General features: G+C 31.1%; 1 protein-coding gene across 1 annotated transcript; it reads left to right on the top strand.

Moving 5' to 3' along the window:
* Positions 1-4,432: 4,432 nt before the first annotated feature.
* On the top strand, positions 4,433-6,385 carry LOC114268231 (3-ketoacyl-CoA synthase 6). The gene has a single exon (XM_028209357.2). It carries the CDS (start codon positions 4,595-4,597, stop codon positions 6,086-6,088), a length of 1,494 nt encoding a protein of 497 aa, XP_028065158.1. The 5' UTR covers positions 4,433-4,594; the 3' UTR covers positions 6,089-6,385.
* The last annotated feature ends 15,908 nt before the right edge of the window (positions 6,386-22,293 follow it).

Here is a 22,293-nt window from a genome sequence, read left to right as displayed (position 1 = left end):
AAAAAATTTCGCTTAACTTTTTGATAATCAAATATAAATATGTATATATATATATATATATCTATTTTTTTATAAGCGCCCCGTTAAACACCCCATTTTTTATATAATTTTTCACTAGTTAAAATATAAAGGCATTGTTTGATTGTCCGGATTGGATGTAAAGATTTTAGGAGGATATATAATACCTAAATATAAAGATGGGATATAATATGTTGTAGGGTATAAAATGAATTATATATATTGTGGAGTCACTTATACTATGTTTGATTAAGATATGATATAAGATGGGATAAGAGGAGAGTGATTATTTTTGACCTTTGGATGAAAGATAAGCTATATCTGATGGTGAGGGATATACAATACCATGAGGGAATGATATTGCATATCCCCTTTTGCATCATATACTATCCGGACTCCCTATATTCGGAGCAACCAAACACGAGATATAGGGAGACAAAAAAATATGTGGTACTCATCTCATATTATATCCGGTCTCACACACATATCCGGCCTTTATATCCGGTAAATAAATAGGGCCAAAAAAGATAATTTTTTATTTTGTCTAGATCTTTTTTTATCTATATACTTTAACGCTACTCTTTATTTTATCTATTTATACACACAAATTGTTTGAAGAGTCTCTCAAGACTCTTCAAATGTAACTAGCCTTGAATTATTTTACAAAAAAAATACTGTAATGATTAACATGTTAATGTGATTAAAATATGATAATACTAGTTATAATAACTAATAATTATCATTTAAAGAGTTCTTTAGAAATACTCTAAGCTCTAAGGTATGAGTAGAATTTTTTTTATAGAATATTAGATATGATTAGAAGTTGACCAACACCAAAACACATTATACAAATTTTCAAATTTAAATTTTATTTATTTATAAAAAGTTCCAATAAACTACACCAACCAATAGACATGGTTTTAAATATTATTTCCTTTTGACATTATCAAACATAGCTAAATGAAACACTGTTTAGCAAAATCTAAGGTATGAATTGTAATTTTATAATTTCATTATTATTATTTATGATGTAGCAACTGTTTTTTATTATAAGACAAGCATACAATTCTTTGGGCTTGTGTGATGCATTTTTTTTAATGTTAAAAACATGTTTTCTTTTAAATTCTCAATAATCAACCTTTTAAAGTTATTTAAATTATTTTTATTTCATAAAGTTAAAAAGATATTAAAAAAAAACTTGATTAAAAAAAAACAAGACAAAATTACAAGCAATCCTTCTAAACTAAATTAGACAGGCACTTTCTATGTGGGTGTTTGAGAAGTTGTTGTTTTAGTAAGTTATTTTAGTTTTTAACTATTTTAATAGGTTAAAATTTTTGTGTTTAAAAAGATAATTGAATTTTTTTGTAATTAGATGTGATATTTGTAAAAAAAATAAAATAATTATAAATTTGATATATTATTTTATCTTATTAATTATTTTAATCTATTTTATCTTTTTGAATACGAGCTCAACCCAAAAAAAAACAAAGGAGAAAATAAAAAAGTCAAAAGTGGGCAATCTTAATTTTTTTTTTTTTTTTTTAAAAAAAAAAAATCCTTTGTAGGTAATGGTTGCTACCCTACCTTACAACAACTCCAATCGTATTCCTAGTCTTGTACCCTGCAAGAAAAATATATATTGGACTAAAAAAATTGGGACCCACAGTATAGAATGATGCAAAGTGGCGGTGCGTGTGAGTAGTTCCATTGACTAACAAACAATACCTAGTCAAACAAGATTGATTTGATTGAATTGTGGAGTGCTTAGAGCAACTTGGGAAGTAATTTTATTTTTAAAAAAATTTATATATCTGTTGCCATTTTTGTTTTTATTAATTCATTGAAAGATAGTGTGATTTAAAATTTTTATGTTAATTACTTGAAGAAGTAAGCAAAATAGCAGTTCCCATATACACATTAAAAATACAAACTATAGTACTTGCAAAATTAATTATTGATAGAATGATTTAAATAGAAGTAAGGCTACAAATGAGTATTTTAATTTATAACTAATGTCAATTAATTTCAGGGGTCATTTCAAATATGAACATTTTATTACCGCATGCTACATCAATTTATTATTATTATTTTTTTCTGTGTAACATTTTCCTTCAAAAATTTCTAATAAGGACTAAGACAAATCAAAATCATCTTGCAATGATCTTATTATAACTTTTACAATAACAAAACATGTAAATGAAAAACATAATTTAACCGTCTAAGTTTTAAAAATTATTACAAAGTAACATTAAAATATTGTCTTCTATTTTTATTTTAAATTATAGGGGGATTTGGTCATAACCCCCTCACTATCTAATTTCTCTTTCAAAAGGATAAGAATTATATAAGTACTTTCAAAACCCCTTGATATTTTAAAACTTGTTTCTTTTACTATATTACCCTCATATCTATCAGTTATCCTATTAAGACATTTTCACTATGTATTTCAGAGTAAAATTTTACTCTGTATGAAAGTAAAATTTTACTCTCTGAAACTAAAGTAAAATTTTACTCTGTATGAAAGTAAAATTTTACTCTGTATAAAAGTAAAATTTTACTCTGAATGAGAGTAAAATTTTACACTCTGAAACTAAAAGTAAAATTTTACTCTGTATAAAAGTAAAATTTTACTCTGTATGAAAGTAAAATTTTACTCTGTATAAAAGTAAAATTTTACTCTGAATGAGAGTAAAATTTTACACTCTGAAACTAAAAGTAAAATTTTACTCTGTATAAAAGTAAAATTTTACTCTGAATGAGAGTAAAATTTTACACTCTGAAACTAAAAGTAAAATTTTACTCTGTATATGGTTCTGTCAAATGAAAAAAACAGAGTAATAGAACCAGAGTAAAATTTTACTCTGGTTCTATTAAATGAAATTTGATGTTTACTCTGAAAAATCGATGGAACTTTGAGCTTTGAGCTTTGAATCAGGCCTATAATCCTTGAATCAATCGATGTTTACTCTGAAAAATATTGAATCATGTCTATAATCCTTGAATCAGGCCTATAATCTGAAAATTTTAGAGAAATCTCAATTTTTCATACCTTGGTTCTTCAGATTTTACAGATTTTTCAGATTTTTGAAACTTTGAGCTTTCAAAAATCTTGAGATTTTTCATACACACAGATTTTTCAGATTTTACTTTAAATCTTTGAGCTTTTGAGTTCGAATCAAATGATCGCCGAGACCAATCTATGCAATCATTCAAATCTCCGATCTTAAAGACTCAAAACACACATATATATACAGATCGGAATAGAGAGATCGTCAGAGCTTAGGAATGACATAGCTCCGGCCATGGAGGAAGCTAGGGTTAGAAGTGAGAGACAAGAGAGAAAATAAATTTTGTATCTGGATTGTGTATATGTGAGGGTATAATAGTCTGATAAAATATTTAAATAATAAATTTTGTCCTTTATGCAAGACTTTATAATTATGAGGAGGTTTAGAAAGTATAATTTTTTTCTTAATCCTTCTAATAATGAAAGGAAGGTAAAAGGGGTTTATAATCAAATTTCCCTAAATTATAACACTAAAATTATAGGGGGTAAAAAGAGTTAGGACTTAAAAAGAGTCCAGTTTGGAGTTGTTTGGAAAGTGAGAAAATAGTCAAAAAGTAATTACTAAAAAATCAATTATTATTTTTTATTTGTTCGTACATCTTCTTCTTTTTTTCTTTTTTTTTTCTCTGAAAAATGTCCAAAAATTAATTAAAATGACAAATTTTCAAACGAACTCTAAGGCTTTATTTTGGTTAGAGAATTTGATAAAGGAAATAACATAAGAAAGGAAAAGAAAAAGGAAAATAGAAGAAAATGAGAAAGAATTGAAACGATTCGAATTATAAGTTCAAAAATATTTGATAGCTCGAATTTATGTGGTTTGAATAGTTTGAATGTATCAAAACAACGTCGTTTTATCCCCAAAACGGTATCGTTTTGAGACATTTGAGCTATTCGGGCTATGAAAATTTAAGCTACCAAGCATTATTATTATGAGTAATATTTGATTGAGTTGAAAAAAAATACTTAGGCTTTGTTTGAGAAGAAGGGTTGGGTTAAGTTTGAGGTTATTTTAGCCACAAAAGGACAAAATAGACTTTTTCTTTTTTATCTAATAAGACAAAATATCACATCAAATTCATAATCATCACATTTTTTTCTCACAAAAAGTTAAAAAATTCTTTTCAAAAGAGTCTTTTTAACCCCAAATTAATAATCAAAAAATTAAAAAATTAATCCACTTCTCAAATGTGAACGGCAAAGATAAAATGTAAATTACATTTCTCTCATAATTTCTTTTTCTCACTGTATTTCATTATAACCAAACTTAATTTTTTTCAATCAAATTCTTTAACCAAATATAGCCTTCGAGGACGTTGCGTAACCGTGAAGGTTCTTCATTAAATCCTCTCATCTGCCTCCATTCATTGCCTCCACTCCTTCCCTCCATTTTAGCCTATAAATTTCCCACCTCCCTCTACACTCCCCCCTACCATTTCTCTCTCTCTCTCTCTCTCTCTCTCTCTCTCTTACCCTGCAAAAACTCTCTTCTTTCTCACTCTAAAAATGCCTCAAATCTTACCAGACTTCTCCTCCTCCGTGAAGCTTAAGTACGTCAAACTCGGCTACCAATATCTCATCAACCACCTCCTCACCTTTCTCCTCATCCCCATCATGCTCTCTCTCCTCACCCACCTCCTCCACTTAGGTCCCCACGAACTCCTCGCCATCTGGCGATCTCTCCACTTGGATCTCCTCCAAATCCTCTCCTCCTCCTTCCTCGTCATCTTCATCGCCACTCTCTACTTCATGTCAAAACCTCGCTCCATCTTCCTCGTTGACTACTCCTGCTACAACCCCCCCGTCACGTGCCGAGTCCCTTTCGGTACTTTCATGGAACACTCCCGACTCATCCTCAAAGACAGCCCCAAAAGCGTCGATTTCCAGATGCGCATTCTAGAACGTTCCGGACTCGGCGAGGAGACCTGTTTGCCTCCGGCGGTTCACTACATTCCTCCCAATCCCACCATGGAAGCTTCTAGAGGCGAAGCTCAACTCGTTATATTCTCCGCCGTCGATTCGCTCATAAAGAAGACCGGAATCAAGCCCAAAGACATCGATATCCTCATCGTGAATTGCAGCCTGTTCTCGCCCACTCCCTCATTGTCGGCCATGGTGGTGAACAAGTACAAGCTGAGGAGCAATGTCAAAAGCTTTAATTTGTCTGGTATGGGATGTAGTGCCGGTTTAATCTCGATCGATTTGGCTAGAGATTTACTTCAAGTTCATCAAAGTTCATACGCTCTGGTAATTAGCACGGAAATCATTACCCCTAACTACTATCAAGGTCAGGAGAGGGCTATGCTGTTACCGAATTGCTTGTTTCGAATGGGAGGAGCAGCGATTCTGTTGTCGAACAATCGAATCGAGAAGAATCGGGCCAAGTACAAGTTAGTTCACGTGGTTCGAACTCATAAAGGCGGAGACGATAAGTCGTACCAGTGCGTTTACGAAGAAGAAGATCCGCAAGGAAAAGTCGGAATTAGGCTCTCCAAGGACCTCATGGTTATCGCTGGAGAAGCTCTGAAATCGAACATAACAACGATCGGACCGTTAGTCCTTCCGGCTTCCGAGCAACTCCTCTTCCTCTTCACTCTCATCGGCCGCAAAATCTTCAACCCTAAATGGAAACCTTACATTCCTGATTTCAAGCAAGCGTTCGAACACTTCTGTATTCATGCAGGCGGGAGAGCGGTGATCGATGAGCTCCAGAAGAATCTGCAGCTATCGGCGCAGCATGTGGAGGCGTCGAGGATGACTTTGCATCGATTTGGAAACACGTCGTCGTCTTCGCTGTGGTATGAACTGAACTATATTGAAGCCAAAGGGAGGATGAAGAAAGGGGATAGAGTTTGGCAGATTGCGTTTGGAAGTGGGTTTAAGTGTAACAGTGCGGTTTGGAAGTGTAATCGGACTGTTAAAACACCAGCTCATGATAGTCCTTGGCGAGACTGCATCGATAGGTATCCCGTGCATATTCCAGAGATTGTCAACCTGTAATTTTAGTATTCTACTATCAATAATTGTTGATGCTGCTGTTAATTGTTGTGTATTGTTTGTTAATATATATATATATATATATATATGTGTGTGTGTGTTATATTAATTATTATTATTTTTTTTTTTTTGAGGTTCGAAATGTTTCTGCAAAAGTTATTGCAGTGCATTTAGTTATGCTGCTTGTCATCAAAGTTGTAATTTTTTCTTTGATTTCATGAGATTAATTATATGTATAAAGTGTTGTGTAAATTATAAAAAAAAAAAAACTTATAAATGAAGATACTCCGTTGAATGCTAGTTGCGGTATTTATGATTGTGTCTTTTTTACATACCCTAGTTTGGATGGTTCATCTACAATTTTCTGTATCAAAATTATCATCATTGTATTATGGCTTGGTTTGGGAAGTAAGTTGACTTTTTAATTTTTTTTGATTATTTTAACTTTGGATTAAAAAGTTTAGTTTGAGAAGGACTTTTGACTTTTTTGACCTTCTTGTAAAAGAAATGATGTATTATGAGTTAAATGTAATATTTTACCTTATTAAAGTTTAAAAGTTTATTTTATTTTTTGTAGTTATTTTAACCCTAAATTCACCCAAACCCACTTCCAAAACAATGGCTATATAATTTGCAAAGGTTTATATTATTCGGTATAGGGGCTAAAGACATCTTGCCCTCACTTTTGTTTGCATCTTTAGTCTTAAAAAAACGCATAATTATTGAATCACGTAAAAATTGATAATGCCATGAGTGTTTTTGACATAATGTTATCATTGAATTGATTGAGATTAACTTATTGAGTAGAATACGTTTATTATTTTGCCTATAAAAATATGATGAATATTATTTATGTGCGTATTTTTTATAAAAAAATGTTAAAAGTAATATTCACTTGGATTAAGTTAAGACAAAATTATAAATTGGAAATCAAAATCAAATCAATTAAAATTATAAAGATTAAAATAACATAAAAAACAGAGTAGAGAAACTACATCATAATTTGCTCTAAAACCATTGAAGGCCCTCTTAAATATGTACAAACAAGTTTTCTAAACATTTTATAGCACATTACGTGTGGATTTTCAGTAGTTTTGAACACGTGTTATACGTTGTTGCTTATTAGTGATAGATGTTGCAATTAGTGGTTGTGTGACTTTGTAATTTTATTGGTTACAAATTCCTCCCAGATTTCACACCAAGTGGATTGAAACTTCCTCTCGCATAAGTTAAAATGAAACTTTCAACTAAAATAGTCACAAAAGACAAAATAAATTTTTTAGTTTAATAAGATAAAATGTCACATTTAAATTATAATCATTTCATTTTTTCTTTTACAAAAGTCAAAAAAATCAAAAAATTTATCCCAAACGAAATTTTTTAGTCCCATACTAAAATAATCAAAAAATAAAAAACCCAACCCACGTCCAAAACCAACCTTGGAGGACTAATTCTCTACTTTTTCCTCTGGTGCCTACCACACTACGTTGGAGTAGCTCCTATGTTAATTGTTCTAATGTAATTTTCAGTTTAAGGTTATGTAAGTATTTCGAAATATAAGTACTTACATACATGAGTTAAAAGTTAGCAATATATTAGGATAAAATGAATATAGAATTTAGAGATAATTTAGCAGTCACATAGGTCACGTAACACCTGTACTGTAATAGTTCTGTACACTTATTTGTTGAGATTCGCAATTTTTTTTTACTGCCCGTTCATTTCAAATTATAAAATTTGTTATTGTGACTCATAATTTTTTTTTTAAAAAAAAAAAACCGTCACAGAATTCTATATATATATATATATATAAATTATGTTTATATAATATTGAAAAATAATAAATATATATTTTATACAAAATAATATGATAATGACAAATTTTACCTTTCTAAACTACAATGGCCCCGTTTAGTGTAACTGTTAAAACAAATTATAGATTATAACTTAATAGATTATAGATTATGACTTTAATTAGAAGTTGTTAATCTGTTTAGTGTAACTGTTAGATTATAGATTTAAGTTGCTGAGTAGTGTTTGTAAATAAACTGTGAAGTAACTTTTTCAATTAATTTTTTTTTTTTGTTATTCACTAAGTGTTTACATTTCCCATAAATAATAATAATAATAATAATAATAATAATAATAATAATAATAATAATAATAATCTATAGTCCATTTGAGTCTTTTTCTATTTTTAGAAAAATAAAAAATAAAAAAATCTAAAAGTATAGTCGTAAATTAACATGTCTACAGTAGAAACTGATAATCAGAAGTAAGGGATGAGCAGCTTCTCAGAATCAACTTTTTTGAGTTGAAATAAATTGTTAGAATAAAAAACCGTTTGAAATAAGTTTAACCAAATAACCCAAAATAACTTTTCAAAAGTTAAAACTATTAACTGGCTCAAAAAAGCCCACCCTCTAATGTCAGATGTACTGCTTTGAAATGAAAAGATTACATAACGCCACATCATTATATATTACATAATATTATCCTATAAAGTTTTTTCATAAAATTGATATGACTTAAGGATTGGTATAATTTTACGGCTCTCCTACATAGCTCGAATCTTCATTAGCTCGAGAAGCCCAAATTTCCTTTCACTTAACTTTCTGCTGTTATGCTTGAATTACACCCACACATTGCATTCTCTTTCTCTCTCATCCCTGTTTTTTCCTTCATCTTCTTCAACTTGTTCCTTTGTTCTCTCCCTCTCTCCCTTTCTTCAACCTGTTTTTTCCAACACACCTAATCATTAAAAAAAAAAAAAAAAAAAAAAAGTTCATAAAAACTACTGATCCAATAACTTCCATGACAACAAATATACAGGTTTTACAAACAAATACTCCATAAAATTGAAACCCACCAAGTGCGTGGTGGATCGATTCATCGCTCCAACATAGCTTGCACCGAATTGGGATATCAGATCTGTCATAAATCTATTCCTCCTCTCTCCTTCTTCTCCTTCTCTCATTTTCTCCTTTTCTTCTTCTTCTTCTTCTATCATCTGTTTCAGAGAAAAACAGAGGGGAAAAAAAAAAAAACTGCCCAAAACTGAAACCCACCAAGTGCGTGACCGATTGGTCGCTCCAAAATAGCTTGCACCGGATTGGGATATCAGATTTATCACAAATCTGTTCCCACTCTCTCCTTCTCCTTCTCTCCTTTTCTTCTTCTTCTTCTTCTTCTTCTGTCATCTGTTTCTCGAAGGAAGAAGAGAAAAAAAAAAAAAAAAAAAAGACCTGCCCAAAACGACGTCGTTTTGAGCAGTCGAGTCATTCGGACTGGTGACCTTTCGAGTTACGAAACACTTTCCATAATTTTAAGGTACTTTTTCTAGACTCACACATGGAATGCGAACAAGCCATGAGGAAGAACTCAACATTTGGCAAGTTTGGTTTTGATGGGGATCTATCTTGGTAGGACAAGTGGATAGATTCCAATAATGTTGCATTTTGCAGATTAAATGAATGAGCCTACCGATTAGGTCAAGCCTCATCCAAGCTTTAATTGACATGTTTATTTCAAACAATTATTCAGTGTCTCACGCATTTGACGTGACACTGTCACAGAAGGCATGTAATAATTTTTAGATATATTATAGGAATGATATTAACAACTGAAAAATGTTAACACGTGCCAAATTTTTTACTAAATAAATAATCAAATATCTTATATGGATGTGGAGTTTACTTTTTGGTTGACCTCACACCTATATAACATATTTGATCATTTATTTAATAAAAAATTTAGTATACCTAACATTACTCTTAACAATTGAAAAATACTATAACCTTTTATGTTGAATTTAAGAGACATGAAGTCCATGCTATTAAATATATCTACATATAATTTTTCTCTGTATTCATATTTGTGAAACACAATTTTCAATCAATACATAGAGAGTGAAGTGGGTACCAAAAAAAAATTATGTTGGTGTATTTAGTAGCACTCACCAAAGTGGAGCGTAAATATGTAGAAGACCAAAAAGCTAAAATATGAAAAGCTAAACTAAATTATGATGAATATCATTGTTCTTATAGTAGTATTATTAAAAAAAATTAAATAAACAAAAATTTGAGAAGCTAAACTAAATTATGAATATCATTGTTCTTATAGTAGTATTATTCAAAAAATAAAATAAAAAAATCGTAAAAATGAAATTACCGGAGTTTGACTTGGTTAAAATTTTAAAATTGACTAGAAAGATAAACAAGCAAATTTGAATACATTTTGAAAATCATTAAGTTTTCACACTAGACTTAAACAAATTACGACTATGCAATGAAGTTCGATTAAAATGTTTTTACTTTCATTTATTTCTTTTTTGTTGTTTTTTTCTTTAAATTTTTATTTTTAAAGTTAATCCATTTCATTATTCTAGGACCCAACCAACCATAGTCAGTTCCTCCTTTTCTTTCTTTGGGTCAGGTTGTTCCCATACTGGGCCTGATGTGGACACATTGTTGGTATTCAACCGGGTTTAACTCCCACCAGGAAAGGAGAAAAAAATTACATGCACATTGACTTTGAAATTTTAAGAAACGCAATATATATATATATATAAATGTTGGGAATTTAATTGACTGTATTTGAATTTTAAATTTGTGAAGGAAAAAAAAAAAGAAAAGGGAAATGCATTTGGTTTTGATCTATCACTTTGATATGTGAAACACGGATTAGTAACTTTTTTTAATCATAATTAAATTATTTTATTTTGGCAGAACAAATTTATAACAAAGTAGGTAAAAATGTATTCAATTGACAATTCATTTTGGGTCTCGAAGAAGTTGACAAATCAATGGATCCCAGATTCCACAGGATTCATGTTAATGGGTTTGAACTTGGAGTGTGGGCCCCATTAACTTGTTGGATTGGACTTTTCTGGGCCTAAGATTGGGCTGATTTTAACTTGTAGTTGTACCCCACTCGACTGGCCCAAGATTATAAGTCCATCATTAATTAAACATGCTAGCGACCATTACTGTTTAAACTTAAAAGTTAGACTAAAATTTAAAACTCAATGATGTGTCAATCAATTGAAACATTTAAGTTAACTTTCTCTCTCATATTTGCTCTAATTATAACAAAATCATCTCTTACACATCATTGGATCTAGAAAGTGAGTTTGTATATTATTTTTCTTATCAATATAATAGTGATGTATCACATTAATGAGCAATATTACATGCCCAAAAAAAAAACAAAAACAAAAAAAAACAAAAACAAAAAAAGACCACCTAAAATTTAAATTGTGTAGACAAGATTCATTATAAGTTTTGCCTCAATGCACGTCAAGTTTAAATATGCACTACACATTAACTTTCTCAGTAAATTTTAAGGTTTTTTTGTTTTTTTTTGAGTTCCTATCTTTCTGTAGCATTATTGATAAAATATAATGGTGCATGTTATTGTGATCAAATTTAAGTAATAAACTTTAGATGTCATTCAGGAAGATTGTGTTTTTAGAGCTTGTTTGGTAATCAGTTTTGTGTTGGAAAGACAATCCTATAAATTAATGTGCATGTCATGTGGGCACTACAACATTTTTTTAATTTAGTGACATTTGAAAGTGCCACAAAATTATTGATTTAATGACATTTTTTAGTCTTGTGGCATTTTGAACAAATGCCATTTGTATCCGTGCCACGGTAGATACTTACAAGTGCCACGGTAGATACTTATATGTGCCACTACACCATCATGGCTAAAAACTTTCAATGACATTTTGATGTCATGGTAGATATTATTTGTGGCACTATCGAGCGCTATTAAAAAAAGAGTTAGTGACACTTATAAGTGTCATTACAACATCAAGACTAAAACCTTTCAGTGACAAGGGCTTTTGTGGCTCCGTTTGGCAAGGGCTCCGTTTGGCAAAGGGCTTTTGTGGCTATTTTAGCCACAAAAGACAAAATAGGCTATTTTAGTCGTAACAAACAAAACATCACATCTAATCCATAATCATTATACTCTTCTCTCACAAAAAAAATAAAAAAGTCAAAAAGTCAAAAAGCCAACACACTTCCCAAACGGAGACTTTAATGTCATGGTAAGCACTATTCGTGATGCTATCAAGTGTCATTCGTGACGATAATTTGATCCGCTCTTGCGGAGACTCGAACCGCCAACCTCCCGCACGATAAACCTTTTACACCACACTCTTCCCACTATACCTCTATAGCACCACATGATTATATATGCAACATGTATTATTTATATAGTACATGCATTCATATTAATATAAAAGTATATGTATAAACATAATTATTTTATTAAACATAATTTATGTAAAATAAACTATTTACTAGCAAAATAAAAATAAAAAAAGATCACTTTTGGCAACTAAAAATATTTTTTTAGTCTCCAATTCTATACTTTCGGCTACTAATTGTTTTTTAGTTGCTAAAAACTTAACTTTTGCCGACTAAAATCGGATTTGGTCGCCGAAGATGCACTTTCAGCAACCAAAATTTTGGTGGCCAAAAAATTTAATTCCCGCCTTAGGATTTTAGTTCTCCCGCGCTAAAAATGACCACTTTTGGCGACTAAACTTATTTTTCAGTCGCCAATTGTAGACTTTTGGTTACTAAATTTTTTTTAGTCACCAAAAAACTTTACTTTTGGCTACTAAAAAATTTTGTAGTCGGTAAAACCATATAATCAGCGACCAAACTTAATTTTAGTAGCCAATTGTAAACTTTTGGCTACTAAATTTTTTTAGTCACCAAAAAACTTTGCTTTGGGCTACTAAAAATTTTTTAGTCACTAAAACCCATATAATCAGCGACCAAACTTAGTTTTAGTCGCCAATTGTAGACTTTTGGCTACTAAAATTGTTTAGTCGCCAAAAAGCTTTACTTTTGGCTACTAATGCTGTTTTGGTTTAGCGACCAAATTTTTTTTTGTCGGGAAATTTAGTCGCCGAATGCGTTTTTTCCTGTAGTGTATATTGAGTTTAATTTATTTATTTTTAATCATTTACTGCATTTTAAAATTTTAGAAAATATATTGGCATTTTTTGTTTTTTCAAAAATGTCATTATAAGCTTGGAAAGTTTTTGGCTTAGTGGCATTTCTCAAAATGCTATAAAATATTTGTTTATGACACTTTTCACCTAAGTGCCATAAAAATTAATTTGCACCTACCTAGTGTCCTGACATTTTTTAAAAAATGCCATTGCTACTAAAGTTTAGTGGCATTTGTTGGTAAATATCACGAACATGATTTTTTGTGTCATTATTTTATAAAATGCCATAAAATTGGCGTGACATTTCTTTATTGAAATCCAACTAGAGCCTTATATGTTTGTGCTTCTGTGGCATTTTTCTAAAACATTTAATGCCAATTTTTATTTTTGTGACATTTTCTAAAAACATGCCACTAGTGTAGTGTCACTAAAATGTAAATTTGTTGTAATGACATTTTTGTTGTAGTGAAGTGACACTTTTTTAATTGAAATGTCACTAGAGCCTTGTATGTTTGTGGCTCTATGACATTTTTCTTAAAAATGTCACCAAATATTCTTTTTTTGGATATTTTTTTAAGAATATGTCACTAGTATAGTGTCATTAAAATGTGTTTTTGTAGTAGTGGGGAGTCCCAACAAAACTACATCCACATCAGGCTTACTGATTCCTTCTTTGCAAGGCAAGACAACCCATGCATATATGATATACATATATATATATATATATATATATATAATTTATTTAAGAGTAATAACAAAAATTGAACTTGTCGATGACATGCTGGGCCATCCATCAAAAACTGCCCATTCTTACTCTCTTCTCTTCATGAATTAAATCAAGTGGTGTGCCTAAATGCTAGCTATTAATGAAACACAATTGTCCTAACTCAATGATTCAGTTCAGACAGGATTCTCTTCTCCCATCTTCTCTGTCTACCCGTAAATATTGGATATAATAATTATAAGCATAAAAAATAAAAATAAAAAGATTTTCATCTATTTTAAAATTTGTTTTTACTAATTTTATAACTCTTTTAAACCTTATTTTCAAAGTTTTTTTCTTATAAAAAAAAAAACTAATTAATATTAAATAATACCTCGAGCATTTGTTAGCATTTGCCTAATAATTATATCACATGCCGTTATTATCAATTGACAAGAAATTTCACATTAGAGTAGTGAGTATATAGTTTATTTATGAGAGACAAGTGATATCCTACTCACTATTTATAATTTACTATTTGTTAATGACAACACATAGAATGTATAATATCACTGTTGCATCTAATATTTATCTTTTGTCTATACAATTTCTCTATCACATGATTAGTGTGAGAGAAATTGAAAGACTCATCGTGTAGTAGAGAACTAATTTGGAACAAGAAAAATGTGGAACAGAGTTCTCTGTTGTGGACAAAATTGTATAGGGCTTGTTCTCCATGTTAGGTTATAGGACACAATGCCTCTCACAAGGGCTGCCAACCCCACGAGAATATGTTCCTTTTGCTTTGGTTCTTTCTAGCGTAATGCCCGTCCATGCATCTCTCTCTCTCTCTCTCTCTCTCTCTCTCTCTCTCTCTCTCTCTCTCTCTCTCTCTCTCTTCCCTTATGACTGATTCATGAGTCAGTCAATCAACTCTTTTCAACTGCCTTAAAAGCATATGTTGAATAACAATGTATATGGCTACTTAAAAATCATTTAGCATATCCAATCCAAAAAAATCGTTAGCATATGATGATTCTCCTCACCCTTTCCGCCATTGATGACATTTTTAATCCTTTGTTTTAGTTTTATTTTAAACTGTAAAATCTTTGCATTTGCATCTCCACTTTATACCAAAGCAACTCTTTTTGGGCCTCTTTTTTACTATAATTATCGATAAGGTTTATGCACCGACTTCTTAATCTTTGCCATTAACATTTGATGGAATATTTATCTCCTAGATGACCCCCGAATTAGATGCTTTCAAACTGATTCTAAAAAAACAGATATACCATTTTTTTTCTTCAAAAAAAGCAAGACATACATAACTGAAGTCTAAATGGGATGGTTTAAAATGTTATATATACAAAAATATAAAACTTTCGGTTATGTTCAAGTAAGATTCTTGAGCCACTTGGGGTGTATGTGTATTCAGCCGCATCCAAGACATTGGGCTTTTGGACATCATTTTCATACAGAATTGATTGGCTGCTTCATATTGTTGGAAATGGTTGGAAAATTCTAGGTAAAATCAGAATTTTTTTCTAAATTTGGTCTATTTTTTAGATGGGCCCCGTGCATTGATTTTCGCGGATCAAAGTGGTAACGTGTTCTATGCCGCGTTGTGATTCACGTGGTATATTTGGTTGCTCAAAACCATTATCGAGTGAATAGAAAATTGAAGCCAAAATGAGCTCTATGGAAATGGAGTTTTGGTGGAAATTTCTTAAGATTGGAAAAAGGCTTGTCCCACATTAATTTGATGGGAAGTTTTGAATGGGTTGTAAGGCACGAGATTGGAACTTAGGGTGTGCCCCAAGGGGTATCCAAGTTTTGTAGAGAGGGAGGTTATGGGCAAAATGGACTTGACCCATTGGACCCAAAAATCATCGCGCGCGCCGCCGCCAGACGTCGGTCGAGCTAGGCTTGGGCGCGGGTGCGTGGTGTGTGGTTGGGTTGGGCTTGTTCAGCCCAATACTAATATTTTTGGGCCAGAAACATTTGGATTTAATTTTATTTTTGGAAATAAAATCTGTCCAATTGTCCAGAATTCAAATTAATTCCGAAATTAATCTGTTCTGATTTTCCTCTACACCCAAACAGGTCCCTTCCATTTCTATCTGTTTCAATTTTGAACCCAACAGATTTAAATCTGTTTAATTCAAAACCAAACAGGTTTCATACATGTTCAAAACAGGTTAGCACCTGTTTAATTCAAAATCAATAGCCACCACTACATCTATAAATAGGCAGCCCTCATTTGATGTTTCACTTTCAGAAATTTCGTACTTCTCCTCTACAAATTTATTCTTCATTTTGCTGCATTTAATTTTTGTGAGAAAGAGTGTAAACACTTAGTTTGTTTGTTGAACAAAGAAATTGTAATGCTGCATTTATTTGTAGTTGATTATTTCATCCTGGGAGATAGACGTCCATATTCTGAAAGCACAGTAGAGAGGACGAATTTGTCTTAAGGAGACAGTGTCAAACACTGGACTTGATCAGAATAATATTCAAAATATTAATCAAGTAAGTTATATTTATTTTCTATTTTATTATTTATTTAAATCATATTTTAATTTTATTTTTGTAACAAAATAAAATTTGTTTTTATTTATTTGATTCTGTTTCTAGTTTGATTTTTGTAATCAAACTTTCTCTCTCATTTCTTATTTTTCTTTTATATTTTGTTTGTCGTTTAGTACCCAAACAGAATTAATTAATTTAATTACAGTGAAGATTGCCCAACACTTATTACTGTCAATTGCTTTATTTTTATTTTTCATTGGGGTGGGGGAAATTTTTTTTTTTTTTTTTGAAGACCCTTTTAGTCTAGAAGAACTGAAAAAGTTAAAAAAGTTTACTCGAAAAAATAAAGAAAAAAGAAGCTTAAACCAAATGAGAATCTTTTCGTTTTCAATAATTGTAGTTATCTTGAAGATTAAATTAGAATTTTACTCTGAAAATGACATTAGGAGGTAAATTTAAAGTTATTGTATTGTGGGCCAAATAGAGAATAAATTTTATCCTCATATTTGATTTTTTAGCAAAATTTAAACAATTTTTTCTAGATATGTAACATAACTGTCCTTTTTGGTGAGAAGAACTATTTTTTCAAACTAGTTGTTTCTATTCAATGGGTTATATATTTGCAATGGAGAAATCTATTACATTACCCAACGATGAATCTAATGACCTTTTCTTAATTTAAAATAATTATAATTTTGCATTTCTATTTCATAACCTTAATATATATAATGAAAATACTCTATTACACATGGAATGGAGAGAATCAAAGTCCATCCCAGTATGGCTCTTTCCTTGAGCTTTACTTTCTTTAAAAACAATAAATGAAATACAAAAAAAGAAAAAGAAAGAAGAAGAAGAAGAAGAAGAAACAATGATCTTTTCCTTTTGGCTGAGAAGTATTTTGTGATCAAGCTGTTTCTTAAGTATTTCCACAATTTTGTTCACTATGTAGTGTGACTTAAAGTATTCTGTGAAAGCCGAATAAAATTGTATCTTAAACGGCATCTAGTAGCCCAACCCATCCAATATGGGTCGAACAAGGCCCAAGCCCGCTGGGTTGGGTAATCATCAAACGCCGAGTAAGCATAGTAGGTAGGAACATTAAAGATATTTTTGACATATAGTGAAGTCTGAATAGTACAGGTCAGTAAGGGCTCACTTAGTGGGATGGAGATTTCCATTTGAGAGTATAGTATGAAGATAGGCTCTAAAGGGTAATGATGAGAGGCTAGGTTACGTGGAACGAGGGTCGAGAAGGATGACAGTATATAAAAGGTGAAGAAGAGAGAAAACACGAGTCTTTTTCATAAAAAACTAACTTGTTCATCGGAGTACTAATTTCAACACCACTGACCGGAGTATTCGTTTTTGTTTCAAGTGACATCTCAAGGATCTCGAAGGTTTGACTGGATTGAAGAAGTATTTCCAAATCCACTTCATCCCATAGTCTAACCATAAAATGGCTTAATTTACAAACATAAAATTGTTTTATCTAATACAAGCAAAACACACAAAAGGAGAGAAAAGAAAAAAGAATGAACTTAAAAGGAATGTTTTTACCCCACACAATTAAAATAAGTTCAAGGTGTTTAGGTGAAAGTTTCTAAACGCATTATGCAAGTCACACATATGGAGGATTGCAATATTTTAAGGTCCAAAAAGGTTTGATAACATAAAATACATTAGAATCTAATGAGCACAAATATATTATTAAATTCATGTGAAACTCATTGATTTATGTATAGTGATAAGAAAATTTGATAAAAAATCTATTTGTGCATAATATTTTTTTCTAATGTAAATCCGTACAAGTAGTGACATTATTAAATGCGAGTTAAATATTGTAAATTTATTATTTAAATAAACTAGTGGGCATGAGTATTACCAACTAGAAGTCAAAATATTTATGGTTTATTATATTACAAGATTCTTGTTTTAAAAATATTGTTATCCTAATTATACAAAAATTATACAACCATAACTAGCCAATAAAAACAATGTAAAATAAGAATTTTTGTATACCAAACCAGAGCATCATTTACACTTTAGTGAACTATGTTCTTCTGACCTACAAGCCCTCATTGACTTTGGTGACAGAGAGGTCAATCCAACACAAATGTCAAAGGGCATCTCATGCACTTGAGCTCGTTGGACACCCAAAAAGGTTCATTTGGGACCATTGCAAAGCCGCCAGGCCAATTCAGGGCCGGCTCTGAGGGCAGGCAAGGGAGGCCTAGGCCTTGGGCCCCTAAATTTGGACAGAAAAAAGGGACCCTCAAATATAATTTTATGTTTTAGATATATAAAAAAAAAAAAACGCAAATACTATAGGCCCAATTGAACTGATCGTGGTTCAATTGTAAATTGTATATTGCTAAACTATAAAGTAACAAGATCAGATTTTTATTTTTTTTTAGTATTTGTAATAATTGCTTCCTATCTTAATACATGAAAATAAATTTTTATTTATAATTTTAATGATTATATGTGTAAGTAAATTTTTTTGTGGTTATAAACAAATAAAAAAGTTGTCTTAACTTATCGTTTTATCCGTGAACTCTTTTTTTTTCAATGTAAGAGGGGCCCTATTTCTGAAGTTTGCCTTGAGCCTCCTAAATCTCAGAGCCGGCCCTAAGCCAATTTCAAGAGAGGTTATTAGTCGTATTGTTACAAACACATCTCAATTTTTAATTTTTGTAAAATTACATGAGATCTGTTGGCGTTTTCATAAAAATCTAAAATATGTTTGTGACATTATCATATATGGCACCAAATAACTTTTACAACCTATGACGGTTTTTTTTTTTTTTTTGAAAATTCACATGCATTGTTTGCTTATGATCAAAAATTTATCAACTGGAAACCCGATGATAAAGAGTTTGTAAATTTGAATGTTCTAGATTAAATTTCTTCGAGCATTGTGTCTAGTCTTATTTTTTTTTTTAATAGATGGAGTCCAGTCTTAAATGTTTTGGGTGTTGGAAAAAATAATTTTTTGGTGACTTTAATTAAATATTAAAGTGGGTCCCAACCATGTATTGTGTTGGGTCCAAGTGGGTCTAGATACTTTGCAATGAGATCTTTACACCACAAATAGTATAGCCAAAACCATTGAAAATTGAATGAGAAAAGTTAGCTTCATGAAAGTGTTAATGGGTTTGTAATTTCTGTCTTTATTACAGAGTTTAATAGTGCATTAATGGGGTTTGTAACTCCTGTCTTTATTGGAGAGTTTAATAGTGCATTAATGAGGTTTGTAACTCCTGCCTTTATTGCAGAGGTTAATGGTGTATTAATGACCAGCCATAAAGGCTGGAGGCTTCTCCTCTCTCCCCTTTACCTATATAAATTGAGACCCTCCTGTCAAGTCTCCAACACAGAAATTGTTTCTTCCATTCTTTAGTCAGTTTGCCAGAAAGTTCCTACTGTGAGAGAGTGCTGCCAGTGTTTTTGTTCGCTAAGCTAGACAGAGAGTGCTTCTTCCGTAGCTGGTTTTAACCGTCGTATCCTGAGAGACAGACGCCAGGATTCCTCATGCACTCGACCCGTGAGGCGTCGAAATCTGTTTTAAGGAAACTGCTACCGTGCAGACTTCGGTTTGGTTTCTTTATCATTTTATTGTTTGTGTATTTCTGTTGAAATTTAGTTGTAATTATCAGCATATGTTCTTAGTATATAATTTTGATTTCTTCATAAATTTATTTAATTAATTTCACAATTTGAACAACATTAGGTTTATAACTTCTCCAAACTTATATCCATTATTAAATAATATATGCGATTTATGAGTGACAATGGATATTTAAAGTTTATTGTGTAATAATAGATCCGATATAATCTTATTTTAAAAAGATTCATCCTCATACAAGCCTGAAGTTTATCCATCAATATTCAATGGACAACTAGGCCTGTGGCATGTACACTATGGGATGATGGTTAATAATATTAAATGAGACAAATTAAATTCATCAAAAAAATATATGAAAGGATAAAATTTTGTAAAATTTGTTAGTGAACTTTGTTTCTAAAAAATTCGGTCAATTAATATATATTCTATTTAATTTTAGTATTCTTAAAAAGAAAGTAATTCGCTTTACAGTTTCTAAGAAGAGGATGAGATGTAATACAAAACACGAGTTTGGTTGCCAAGAATGTCTGGGAAGAAAAAGAGATTGGTTAGAGAAAATATTTGGAGTCCAAGTTTGGTGGAAAACAAATGAGAAGAGCTAAACTATAACCTTCCGTAGGAAAATGTTTTCAGAAAAATTAATTGAATGCAAATAAATAGTAAAATAAAACACAAAAAATTTCTTATAGAAATCTTGTAAATATAATATAGATTGTGATTGAAGTCAGTGTTTGAACACTACGTCTTTAAAACAGAATTTCGCCCTTGCCTCTGGTACTTGCGATTAATAGACGTCTTGTCTTCAGTATACAACGATTACCCTACACAGAAATTGCACACTTTTTGTGTGTATAACGAATTAATTTAAGTTATGCACTCTCTCTTTTATACTTGACTATGACATATGTATGAATTCTAACAACAAATGAATGTCATAGGGATGGTATTTATAGAAGTATATGTGACCATTTATAAAGGCCATGACTCTAGGGTCACACCTTTCATATGAAGATACACTATGAAATGTTGCACCCTCTCGTTCAAATGGAATCCAATTCTATTCACTTCTAAATTTTTTTAACAACCCCCCACATGAATAAAATTGACGACATAATGCAAATGAAATGTCAATACTAACAAAAGATAGTACAAAATGGAAATATCTTACACCAGAATAGGTAGTTTTTGGTCTTAAACATTCCTTTGTGAAAGACTATCGGAGTTACTAGCTAATCAAAGGACATGATGCCTTGAACTGTTTAGCTGTTTATATAAGTTAAGACAATAGAATTTACACAAAATATTTCTGAGCACAGCTTGGTTCTTTCGTTTATGCCCATTTTGGCATTGGGCAATTCCTAAATTTATGAGTGCTCTAGAGAATTCAGTTTTATCAATTCTCATAGAAGTGACCCCTTTCACACTTATATAAGTGATTCTTATTTTGAGTCTCTTAAAACACTCTTCTTGAAAGATATCCCTATAAGTTTTTCAAGATATAAGTAATCATTAAAAGTATAACTTACCCTAAGTCCTTTGCATAAAATACATGTTGCAGATATCACTCTCATTATAAAAATGGATAGGAAATAGACTCATTTATGCTGGGTTTGGTTAAGGGATTTGTGGAAGATTTGGAAATGAAAATAGAAAATGTAGATGAAATGTGAATAAAATATACTTATATTTCTCTTAATTTCACACACTTTTTCCCTTTTCCTTTCCGTTTCCCTTTCCCTTTCCAAATCTCTCCCCAAATCTCCCAACCAAACACAGCGCTAGTGATTTATAATGAGTCATCCATGATTCAATTGTCCTTTTAAACCTAGATCTTCGAATATCAGTTAGTTAGTTTGGGTTGCCATTATAGCGATTCGGAATTAATAGGCTTTAATCACATTTCATTCGATGAACTTTCTCTTATTTGCTCTCTGGTCAAACTTTTTGTTTAGCAACCACTATTTTTCATTTGACCTTCTCAGTTATATATCATTGAGTAGTTAGTAGATCTACTATATTGTCCTTAGACAATATTCACAATTTAAGTCTTCGATTACATTGAGACTTACCATTACTCTATATCACTATCATATTTAAAATTAATTAATAGTCATAGAGTTATTTTTTAGGAGTTAACAAAGTCATTTTTCTTTCTCCTCCAGCTTTGTTTAAGACAGAATTAAAATCCTTTGTGGACTTACCATCGAAACCATTACTTTAGTAAGATCTTCCAAGCACTCCCATTTTTTAAGTACTCTAAGAAAAATTAAGGACAAATTAAACTAACAGTTCTTATAGTTTGGAGCTCGTGTCATTTTGGTCCCTGACTTTTCAATTGTGACATATTTGATCCTGAATTTTGAATCTTGTTCCAA

The sequence above is a fragment of the Camellia sinensis genome, chromosome 1, assembly GCF_055761805.1.
Source record: "Camellia sinensis isolate YWXY chromosome 1, ASM5576180v1, whole genome shotgun sequence".
Taxonomy (NCBI): Eukaryota; Viridiplantae; Streptophyta; class Magnoliopsida; order Ericales; family Theaceae; genus Camellia; species Camellia sinensis.
Note: the sequence above shows the minus strand (reverse complement) of the source record. Positions and strands in the feature narration are given on the sequence as shown.

Bases quoted from the DNA above. Each gene is read 5' to 3' on its own strand.
- LOC114268231 (XM_028209357.2), top strand. From the start codon at position 4,595: ATGCCTCAAATCTTACCAGACTTCTCCTCCTCCGTGAAGCTTAAGTAC.